We start from the raw sequence: 12,558 nt of genomic DNA, 5'->3' as shown, positions 1-12,558 counted from the left end.
GTCTGTGTTTATTAAATCAGTGAGTCATCACTGTGAGAGAAGAAAAGAGCAAGTGAGACGTTTTAAAGAAATGCACAAGAGGGCTGAAGCGAGAGCTGGAAATATCCACGGCAGTTAGGAGAGACTGTAAAGCAGCAGGAGAGAAACCAGTGCCAGATGCGACCAGTTCCATGACAGCTTTGAATTACCCAACATTAAACTAACAGATAACAAGATCTCAGTGGTTACAGAACATGTGTACTGACCACATCAGGCAGTGTTTAAAAAAAAAGTGGGGAATCCAATCAAACAAAATAACAGATCTCTGCTGACCGACGGGAAAGCCTCAAAAACCTCCTCTGATTCCAGGGCCGCAAAAAAGAAGGAAGAAATGAGAAAAGAGAGTCATCAAATTTAGACTATCATTTATAGAATGTTAGCACACACACACTCGATGGCGACCTCGAACATCGACACTGACAAATCCATTGATCGGAATCATACCCAAAGATTAAAAACTGTGCATCTGGTCCCAACATGTCAGTTTCACCAGGAAGACGTGAATCTGTCTTTAATACAATCCCTGTATTTCTAAAATGTGCAGTAAATAATAAGTAACTTTTGTTCATGTAAAGCTCATCACAAAATAAATAAATAAGTGTATCAGTTTTACGTCAGAAGCATGACTTGCACGAATAATTTTCTTTTAATCTAAAAATGTTTTATGTGCGTTTGATTAGATTAGTGCTTTCAAAGCTATAAAACCAGGAGTTTCGAAACATGAGGCGTTTCACAAGTAAAGGTTACATAAAAAAAGGTTCTGCCACCCTGCATGCTCAATCCGTCACCTTGACAACCCGTAAAACAACCAACACTGAAAGTCAGTGGTTAGAGAACAAATCACACTTCCTGTATGCTGCACAGCTCTGTGGTAATTAGGGGAACATGGACATTTACAGGACTTAGGCGACAATATATAGGAGCTGAAGTGAATGAGGCCCAATGGCCGTGCAATTTCCACAGTATCAGCGGTGATTACAGAGCGACTTTACAAATAACAGAAGAGGCGGCGGCTGCAGATTAGAGGCTGCAACAGTGTGGTAGGGAAGGATTGAGTCATATTTTTCAGGGACAAGATGACACAACAGCTCCAGACCTCTCCGACTGAGCTCTCAGAATTAGAGGGGAGCACACATGTGGTCAGAAAACTCTTGGAAATAAAGTTTTTTTTAAGGACAATAAGATATTAGAAAAACTGTGGAAACTTAAATTTCAGATTAAAGAAGGTGTGGGTAAATTATTTTGTGCTGCGATGAACCCACCGACAGGTCTACCCCCCTTCACTCTGCTCCACCTTCCCCAGAACGAAGTTTGGAGCCTTAGGATCAGATGTGGATCCAGTCATCACCGCTTCACCGTCACCGGGGTTCAAAGAAAATGGAGAGAAGAAAAACGGACTGGAGGTGGTATCACTGAGTCAGCAGGCCGGTGGCGATGAGTGTAAGATTTAACGATCCGGGTTTGTTATAGTCTGCCAAAGGGTTCTGACCCCCGCTGACTCCAACACACTGGCAGAGGGAAACAAAAAGTGGCTCGGGTTTCGGTCCCGCAAGTGCCTTGAATGTCAAGTGAGCAGTAGGGGATGGGGCTGCACCCCCCCCTCCCCCAGGGGAGCGAGAGCACGGTGGGGGGGAGATATAGCAGCAGAACATGAAGCACCAGGTTACTTTACCACCGGGATATCTGCCACGAGGTTTTCTATTTGACTCCACTAAAGTCTGAAACTCCACTTGAAATCAGGCAATCTTAATCCACAATACTGTTTCAACTTTTTAAATTGCTCTAATTGCCAAGAGCATTCAAATAAATTGAAATTCTACAAATGCAGATAACAGCAGGAAACGACACAAAAACGTCCATTAAGTTGAAGACCACCCATGATTCCCACAGCCTGACTCACCTTGAGCTGCTGCTCTTTCACCAGAGTCTCAGTTTTGTCCATGTTGTCTCACCAGTAAATCGTGTGTCCGGGCGGGAAGTGCGCTCGTACGTCCAGGATCAGTGCAATCCTGTGTGCAAATGTATGAAAAGCAGCCTATGGGCCAGCTCTCAACCTCACGCAGGAGAAGTGAGAAGGCTCACGAAACTCATTGTGAAAAGGTGCAGCATTCAACAGAAACTCAAAGAGAGAGCTTGACTTCTTTATTTTACTCTGAGCAACACAACTATTTATGTCCTGTGAGCAATACGACTGTGAATACCTTATGTATGATGTGGTAAAAAGACTGCTTTCTGACTAAATAACTTTGGCCTGTTAGAAGTATCAGTACTGTTGAGCGAAGCCAACTTGAGATCTGAGCCAACGCAGAGGAAATCATGTGGCCTTCCGCTCTTCACACTCCTCTCAGCAACGAGCGAAGCTAATCTAAATGGATACAGCTTGATTACTGAGAGTGCAATGCCTCCACAGTGAGCGAGAAAGTCATCAGTATATGCCTGCTATATGCATAATTTCATTTCCTTTCAACCTACTTCCACATGGTGAAGAGAAACCGCAACAAACTTCCTTGTTTCTCGATTGCATTTGCACAAAATGCCAGCACATGAGAGGGTTTTGAGAGTTCCTGCTGTGCATGCCAGTGAATCACATCCACTAAAACAACTGTCACTTCTTAAGAATCTAGCAGAAACGCCGGTGCCAACTTAAGAAGGATTTCATTGTGAAGAGGAGACAAGTGTGAAGTCAGTGGCCGAGAGACTGCTGCCTGGATTCAATGCTGCAAGACACAACCAGACTCTGAAATGTTGTTTTTCTAACACTTGTCCAACTGGTATCTTGTTGCTGATGTTACAAGGCCGGCGTGATGGCAGCAAACATTCCCACAGTCTGTCTTTAAGGAGTCTGTGAATACTATAATCAGGACTATGATGTGGTGCTGAAGGTATTCCACGTTTTGGAGTGAACTGGATGTTGTGTTACTCACTGTCCGGTGACTCACAGTCCAAACAACAGCGGTCCACCACAATCATTCCTGCTTATTTATTTACACTGTGTGAGTTTCAGAATGAAAAGTCTTTTCTGGTGGCAAAGTGCCCTTCGTACACAATCACCAGTCGAGTAAACTACTTGATGAGTCCAATCTGAGACGGCGCCAGAGAAAAGTTTCACTTCCACTGTTCTGAATGCATGAAAATCACTAAATATCAGACGTCTCTGTGACCACAGCGATGCCATGTTCGTGAGGGGGTTGAGAAACACAGAGCGACTCTGACTTCACTTCCTGAAATATCACTTACTTTCCTGTTTGCAGCGAGGAACAACAGGATGAGCACGATAAAATGTGTCATGCACATGGTGCCCCATCCTTTATGCAGTATATCATGCCTCATCAGCTCCTTCATTCAAAAATCTCAACTTCAACACAGCAGTTACAAGTATTGCCATTTCAAATCCAAAATATTTCTCTATTTTCTATGAGATGAACTATTTAAATTTAAATTAGATCAAATTATTATACAAGGTCAACATCAATAAAGAATTAAGAATAGTGCCTTTTATGGGTTAGGAATTTAATATAGCTCCATAAATGTACGAATTTGATGTTTATCTGTGTTTAATATCACAACAAAAAATCTGAAAATCAGCTTAATATGCAAAATCCTGGTTGCAACCTAGATAGAGCTGTTACACTGACTTGTAGGCTAAACCACAACATCCTGGCTCTGCTCGGTATGAACCTCTGGCTGCAGATGTGTGCAGCAGGTCTGCATGCTCTGCTGTGTGATCTGGTTTGTGAGTAATCAGGAGTAATCTCCAGTGGCAACAGCCACCAGAAGGACATCACCAAACTCAATACGCCTTCCAGTTTCAGGGACTGGGATTAAAGGAACAAGTGTCTGGATTTCATTCAGACCGCTAGAGGGAAACAAAAAAAAGTAGGTAAGCATCTGGAAATGATACATTATTCCCTGCAAAAGCTGAGTCTCAGTTTGAAAAACTTGAAATCATTTTCCAGACGTCAACGTGCACAGGAAAGCGCCTCGGGGCTGCGCTCACTTCGCATGACTACCTGGCCACTGGTGTTTCTCCATCAAACACTGGGGTTGAAAAGGAAAAACACACTTACAACACTGGAAAATGCAAAGAATGTGTAGCATGAGTGGTTTTCCTCTGTGAACTTTGTACCAGGTAAATTACTGGAGAATTTGGCACAGTGCCCCCCCACAACCCTCCATTTTTTTTTTCTTAGAAAGGAAAACACACCCAGGATTTAACCATCTCCAGACCCCCTTTGCTTTCAGGAGAGAAGAAAAAATGTAACCTACAATATTTACTTTCAGCTAAAGTTTGTATCAGTACAAAAAAATAGAAAACCTGGGTAGAATCTGAGGCCTTCAGATAAAAACTCAACAGCAAACACATTCAACCCTGCCGCAGCTATAAATATTTACTCCAAAAGAGGAGCAACATGAGTTTATGTCAATATAATGTGACCCTTCTGGCAGGTTCAAATAGTCGAGTCCATGTAGTGACTTGCAAGCACATGCACTTATGCATGTTTGAAATGACACGTAAACACACGAATGCTGAAAACACACCATCAGAGGATCCTGCTACGACAAGCCGGCACATCTGCCGGGACGCCTGTCAGCACCGAGACCGCGGGACGACTGGCGGCGGATCATTTCCATGACAAGATCACAACGCGAGACGCTGAAACAAAAAAACCTGACAGCAGAAATTCAGCCCAGCGTAACCGCTCATTATCAAGTAGTAAAAATAGTTCAACACACTCCTGTGATCTTCGTTACCGCTTTGTTGTACCTTATAATCACTGCTTTACACACGTGAGTGTGGATACAGGGAAATACCGGTAACACTGTGAGTGGCCTGATAAGAGCTACCAGGTTAACCGAGTTCAACAATCCTTGAAAGCCAATTTCAACGGGATGAGAAGTGACATCATGGGAGAGGAATTTATAATAGTGAGCTCTCTGCACTTCTACGTTTGACCTCTACTTCTGCTCACAAAGGCTTTTGTACAGAAATAAGCCCAATGAAAGATCTAGGATTCAAAACTTCTGCCAGATTAAGTGCGTTTTACTCAAAATGCCCTGAATGGAACAATTTGTAAAACATATAGAACATTGAATGCATAACTAGAATCCATGTAAACAGTCCTGAGGGGTAAATAATACCAAAGTTAGCAGTATTCACTGAAAAAAGCAGCTCTCTGTGCTCCTCGTTATTATACATGACTACTGCTGAGGATGAAATTTGACTCTATTCAGCCAAATAAAATTAATGGTCAAAGCTCATCTGGGATTTACATGAGCAGATGCATACAGTTTATTAGCACAGATCTGAGTAAACACATTGCAAAAAAAAAACAACTGTGAGTAAAATCAATACAGAGGTACACATTTCTGGCTGCCTGATAATTGTGTTTGTCCAGTTAAAAGTGACCTTCTTTTCCCAACCACTGGTGAGGTGCACCTACAGTAAGTTACTGAATACTGGTATTTAAAATGCAACGGGTTTTAACATCATTTCCTCATTCCACATGTAAACAAAGAGAGAAACAGGATAAGAAATACAAAAAATCATGAGCTTAAATAAAAAGAAATCACTCTTCAGCTTAATTTCAGCAAAAATTAAAGAATTCATAAAGACAGTAGCACTAGTTGCTTCTTTATTTATCTTTATTTCCTTCTGCTCCTATATTATGACCGCCCTGCAGAGGTCAGATTCACAGTATCCTGCCTCTTCACACTTCAATCAAATGCCAATTTTCTTACACACCATTGCATTCTGTATTAAAATGTCAGTCTGGCACGTCACTAACGTTCTCTGTGTTCTCCCTCCTCTCTCTGTACCTTCCCACAAGATCTCTGACAGAGAAACTGGACGTTTCTGTCACGTGTTGATTAGCTTTCCCTCTGATAGCACCTTGTTTGGTGCTAGTTTTCAGTCTCTTCACTATCCTACTACTCCTCAGGAAGCCACCACCTCAGAGCCTGCAGTTTCCTGCACAGGATTTTCTCTGTAAATGTGCAGAGTGAGATTTATGATATAATTGGTGCTATATAAATAGAACATAAGTGAACTGAATTGTAAGAACTAATGGGTTGGACTTCACTGAGTGTGCAGACAAAAGCACTGTGATATTTATGATATTCAAATCAATACTGCCCATATTACCTTTGTACTTTTATCCATTTAAAGTTATCAAATTTAAGACTCAAGACTTAGATGACGGGTGTCAAACTCCTGAAAAAAATGTTGCCAATTATAATTGGATGTCAAAATAATGATGCACTCTGGTTACTTTACAATTTTACAATTATTTTTACATTTTCTTCTGCATTCACAGAACTGCTATATAAAAAGAACAGTGTTAAAAGAGGGAGCTGCAGCAGAATTTCAAGAAGTTGTACAAGCAGACAAGGAATCAGGTGTTCAAATATTTGTACTCAAAAACACAAAATGTGTATTCTGTTTGTTAAATATGATGCAAACATGACAATATAAGAACACATTTGTGGTCAGCTGATTGAGATAAACTGCCAGCAATGTCACCTAAGTTATACAAGTTTGAGACCCTGAAGTTAGACAGTATATACTGTATGTTGTTGCTTTCGAACATGTTTGTGTCTCTGAATATTTGTGGTGCTTGTATGGATGCATGGATTCTGATGTTTTATTCATTAGGTGTTAAATAGATTACACTTCCTGGTAAATTCGATCTGATAACATTTTTAAAATGTTTTTCTTGCCATTATACAGATAATGAATTCTGGGGCTGTGGCTACAACAAAATATTAAATGCAACATTTCCAACTTAGGAGCTCGAATGTTCTCAGTCTTATCAAAACATTGAAGTGTGCAATAACTAGTGCGTGAACTAGAAAAGGGCTGTTTACCACTACCTGTTAAAGCATTCTGCATGCAGACATCGAGGACATTACCTCATCTACTTCCTCCCCCAGCAGCGATCATGCACAGTGTGTGTATGTCTGCGTTTTTCAACCTGCTTGTTGCACCTTTATCACAAACAGCAATGCAACATGAGTGTGCAGCAGCCCTCAACAACTTGGCACGGCTGGGAACGGGAATGTTACACTGTAGAGGAGGGGGGGGGGTGCACCGTGCGTGCTTTCAAATTGAAAAAAAGGAAATAAATAAATAAAAATGGATGGTGTTCTAACGCTGGAGGGGGATTTTCCCCTCTCCTGGCCGTATAACGACACCGCAGGAATAAGCTGGAGTGATTAGCGCCTCAAATTAGCCCCTCGCGGAGGCTGGACGCCACAAAGAGGCGCAACGTAAACAAGAACAAACGAAGCCGGATAAAAAAAAAAATGGTGCATTGCCACATTGTGGCAGACGAACCGTTACTTCCATCCCGTGATAAGAAAGTGCGGTGAGACTCACCCATAGCTCTGACCCCCAGCTCATGGTTTCAGTCCTGGGAATAATCCACACCACTCGTTACGAGGTGTTTTCGGCGCGCGCGCAGCACAGCAGACGTGATTTTTTTTTTCCTGTTATATTCGCCTTTGCGCTTGACCGCCTGTCATCCGCCGCATGTAGGAAAATCAAATCCCTCCTGCAGTCGTGCCTTTCCCGTCTCAGAGTCTCATCTTTCCTGTGTGATACAAGATGGCCAGGAGCCGCTGCTGCATAATCTTCCCACAGGATAGTCTCTCTCTCTCTCTCTCTCTCTCTCTCTCGCTATATGCAGGCAGCGCGCGCGCACCCGCTTCCACCCGATGACAGCTGCTCCTCTGCGCGCGCACGGCGAAGAACGGGGGGTGGGAGGAAAAAAAAACTGCCCTGTGCGTTGCGGGGGTGTCACTGCAGGGATACCCAGTAAAGCTCTTCTCCCAATACCTCCACTCACGATTGATCCGGTGAAAAGCGCGCGACGTGAATGGCGAAGGAACATCAGGGGGTGGAGGGAGGTTCAAAACGGGTCACCACCCATGGCAGATGTTTCACTGAACCACCCCCTCGGGGTTTAATCATCCAGCCTCTGGGTAACCCACCCTGACTTTCTCTTCCTGCTGTGGCTGGATGCCTGCTCCCCCTGATCGGAGATGATCACCACCAATCACCCCTCACCTCAAGGGTTGATTTACAATTCTAATATATTTAAACAAGCCAGTGCTTTTCAAACCGGCTCCTCTTCTGTCTGATTCGAATAAACAAGTCCTCTGCGGAGTCATGATAATGATCTGTTAATATCAATGAGGTGTGTTGGAGCAGGGAGTCGACCAAAACATGCTGCTCCCAAGGATCTGAGGAGCAGGACTGAGAATCATTAAAGTGCAACATAAGAAATCTCTCTTCACACCTCCAGTGATTCTGTGACCACCAGTGAGAGCATGAAGGTTTGCCTCCTGATTAAATCGCATGTCAAAGAAAACCACAAAAAGGTGCTTTCTGTCTTTTGTCATTATCTGGGATGTGGAAGACACCTGGGAAACTGGCATTATATTGTCAAGGTTTTTTTTTTTTGTGAGACTGAGTGTTAATCAGTGTTTGGCTTTGACGCAATGTTTTGGCAAATCAGATATTGCATGAGTTCCTTGCCTTGGCTAGAACTGGCTTGATTTTCATTTTGAGTTTATCACAGTGTAACCCCATAGTTGTGTGTCTCCATATAGAAAACATTGATTGAACCAAAATACTGTAAACAAGGCCAATTAATTGCAAACTAACCATTTGCAATTATACCGAATCCTAACAACTAATTATATTTTTCCTATCTCAGCTCTTCTTTATGTTTTCTACAGATTATGTATTAAAAAATGTTGCTCTCACATATCATGAGACTCAAAAAGAGTGAGATAAAGTTACTCTTTACACTTCAAATTACATTATTTCACATCTACAATCTATTGTTAGTTATATTTGGAAATGTTTTAATCTCTCATGTCAGTGTTTTAGTTATTTTAAAGAAAATATATCAATTGATGGGTTTGTCTTTGTTGTTATAGTTTGATGCCCTCTACTGGCACACTAAAAATATAATTTATGACTAAACTGTTAAACATTATTCTGGCCGTGTGTCTTCTTCAATTCAAATGTAATTTTTTTTCCTTTCTTTCTTTCTTTCTTTCTTTCTTTCTTTCTTTCTTTCTTTCTTTCTATTTTTTGGTCGTTGCTTAGAGGCCAGGTTTCTTGTATGCTTTCCAAGTGAATGAGATTTGGGAAAGTTTTTTGGAAAACTCTAGCCATTCAAAGTGAATTTGAAATAAACCAAAGTTATCTTCAGCATTTTATAATAACTCTCGTATCAATTGATATAACGACTTGATAATATCAAAGAACGACTCAAGCAAACATGTGAATTCTTAGTGTTATTTCTCATTGCTCCACCATTGCTATTTGTCTATTTTTACTCATAGAATCCTTTTTTTTTTTTCAATTCATCATCACAGAAATGTCAATAACATTTCAGAATGTATTGTGTGGTAAACAACTAACTGTCACAAGCACGATTTCTGCTTTTTGTTGCAGAATGATTCCTGTCAGACACTGCAGGTGTATTTTTGTCTTCACAGTAATATTTCAGCTGTCGCACTGGAATATTATCTATTTCTTTATTTTGGGTGAACACTGACTCACTGTCAAACAGCCACAGCTCACTGACACTCTTGTTCCAGCTCAGATCATTTTCCATCTGTGTCTACTTTAAAAGTAACATTAAAGTAATATTAATCAACATCAGCTAACTCAAAGCAGTGAAGATAACCTTGACTGTCCAGTGAATTATTACACCAACTTGTTTTATGAACTGTAAGTTGTGAGGATACTTCTGATAAGTCAACACTGCCATCTAGTGGCAAAAAGTGTCTCTTGTAGTGCAGATTTGACAACCCCCAGATGTGAGGTTGTTGTGCTGAAATGATGACGCTTGGATCATCTGACTGACATATCACAAATAACTTGTGGGGTGTTTTTGATTCTGGGATCATGAAACAATTCGAATGGAAATGAGCGAATGCGTGATTTCCTGTGTTTCACCTGTGGTTGCCTGCACTGAGGAAAACATGACAGATAGACACATTCACACCTACAGGCAATTTGTAGAGGCCCCAGGAGCTTGTTTTTGGAGCAACAGCTTACTGTGTTTTTCAACTGTGGAAGGAAACCAAAGTACCAGGGGATAATTCATGCATGCATAGGAAGAACATGCAAACTGTGCACAGAAAAGGCCTTTAAAGTCCACAATCAAACCAGAAATATTCTCACACTCAAGTTAAATTGAGTGGTGAAATTCATAGAAATAATCATTAGAGAAAGAAAAACAAGATTCCAGCATCAACTGGACATATTTGGGTGCAATAAACTTTCAATCGACCAGTAGATCAGAAGTGTTACTTCCTGTTCGATCTTATCAGTGCTGGGAATAACAGTGTGACTGTGACTGATGATGGAATTAAAATTAAAGTTACATTTACTGAAGCTATTTACTTTTGTTACAAATAAAATCAGCAGCGTTCTCTGTGTCATGTCCATGTTAGATTTACCTTTAAACGACATTAACTACTCAAAAAACCCTTTTGATGCGTTTAAACATAATCTTACCTTAATAAAACATTTCTGCCCATAGGTACATTTATTATTATATCCACAGTTTTATTTCTGCCTCTCTCTGTTTTTAGTTTATAAATGATTAAAATAGCATCTCAGACTGGAGGACCAGCTTGCCGTCACTTTATTAATCAATGATTGACTCAAACAGCAATCAGCCATCAGACTGTGACTCATAATGTATTTGTGTAATGATATAAAATTAGAATATGGGTTAATATTTCTATGAGTTTGTGAAGTTTAAAATACATGGCATACATTGGAATAACGTAAAATATTACACATGTGTAAGCATAGCTGTCTGTCTCATTGTATCTTTTTTTTTAAAGGGTAGGGCCAGGAATCTCTGTTCTTCATCCCTCCTCCTTGGAAACTGAATGAGAAATTGAAGAGAAAGAAATGTAGCAAAAATGTCGATTTCTCCCCATTATTTGTTGAGTCTTTTGTCCATGTGTGACACTTGAAATATATGGTCACAAGTTGTTTTTTTTTTTTTTTTACTGAAGGGGATTTATGTAATTTTGGGTTCATTTTTATTCATTAAACGTCATTTTTAGAACAGCTTCCAATCCGACTTTGAGCGTAATGACCTATTTCCGCCAGGAGGAGGCAGTGTGACGCGCTATCCGCTCGCCTAGCGGAACTTCGAGTTTTTGTTTTTTTCTGTTGCGCTGGAATGGAGACTGACTGCCTTCTGCCTGATTATTTCTCCTGTTTATACAGGTTTGTGGGTTGAGAAACATTTGTAAACTGTATATCTGTACTAGATAGATTGAGCATTATTGCTGAAAATGAGTTGGCAGCTGTTAAGTTGTAAATGTATGTGATTCTAGTGTGTAGATTTAGTTTTTACTGCTTGGCCCCAGACATGTTACTGTGTAAGTTGTCACCTGTATTTATTTAGAAATTTAATGTATAATCTATGAGATGTTCAATGTTAAAAGAAAATAGTGTACAGTCTATGATTTGTTCAATGATAATGGACACAGTTATATGAATTGAAAGCCTATCAGAGGTCTGAAATAAAGTTGTGTATTGAATAAATTCAGTTGGACCGTTAGGTTGTGCTGGAATGGAGACTGACTGCCTTCTGCCTGATTGTTTCTCCTGTTTATACAGGTGCGCCGATCGTACCTGTAACATGTTATTTGCCAACTGAAAATGTTCAATAGCAGTGCAAGAAAAAAATGTAATAATTGTTTCAGTAATTTCTTCAACATTCTACATTACAGGAAATGTCATATAAATTTGTAAATATCTCTGTCCACGTACTTGTACAGATAAATATGCCTTTTTTTGACCATCAACATGAGAAAGGTGAACATTTGAGAAATATTGTGAATAGCAGATGATTTTTTAAAAAAATATATTTTTAACATCAACTTCACAAAGAAATCTTAACGTGGAGGGAAATCTGAATCGGTTGGTCGATGACCTTTGTTCCAGTCAGATCACCTACAGGGGGCGCACAGGAGCCCTTGACGTTACTGCCAGAAATGAGTCTGTATAAGTTCACAAACTCAAGACATTATCAACAAAGTCACTGATAAACATGTGTTTTATGACAGGAGATTATCTGTCTCCAATCTGATCTGATAATTCAGTTTATGTGTTGGAACTACAGCTGCTCTGAGTATTCAGGTCTGATACACTGTCAAACCCAACATCAGATCCAAGCACAGTACGTCAGCAGAACTGAATGTTCTCCAAAAATGTCAACCCTTTCAAAGAGATTCAATTAACTCTAAAACTGAATATAGTTGTATCTCGATTGTTTCAAGCTGATAGTGTGAAGGACAATTTCTGGTGTTACAGTTTCACTTTGTTCCACTTCGTTTGCCTTTGGTTGATTTTATATCATTATAACACTGAAGACAAAGGGTTGATATTTAGCAACCTGCAACTCAGAATAGTATTTTTGTTCTATTTCCATTTATAAATCATCTGTATTTTACAATAAAAACCATCCCCACCAT

At 40.2% G+C, this 12,558-nt stretch overlaps 1 protein-coding gene across 1 annotated transcript in view; it reads right to left on the bottom strand.

The window, feature by feature from the left end:
• Positions 1–7,771, bottom strand: part of fnbp1b (formin binding protein 1b) — a 58,916-nt gene extending 51,145 nt beyond the window's left edge. The window contains exon 1 of the mRNA XM_030084285.1: positions 7,415–7,771. Within this exon, the coding sequence (XP_029940145.1) occupies positions 7,415–7,438 (24 nt within the window). The 5' untranslated portion in view covers positions 7,439–7,771. The remainder of the gene's footprint in view (positions 1–7,414) is intronic.
• Between the last annotated feature and the right edge of the window lie 4,787 nt (positions 7,772–12,558).

The sequence above is a fragment of the Salarias fasciatus genome (genome assembly GCF_902148845.1).
Source record: "Salarias fasciatus chromosome 7 unlocalized genomic scaffold, fSalaFa1.1 super_scaffold_4, whole genome shotgun sequence".
NCBI lineage: Eukaryota > Metazoa > Chordata > Actinopteri > Blenniiformes > Blenniidae > Salarias > Salarias fasciatus.
This window is presented reverse-complemented; position numbering and strand designations above follow the sequence as displayed.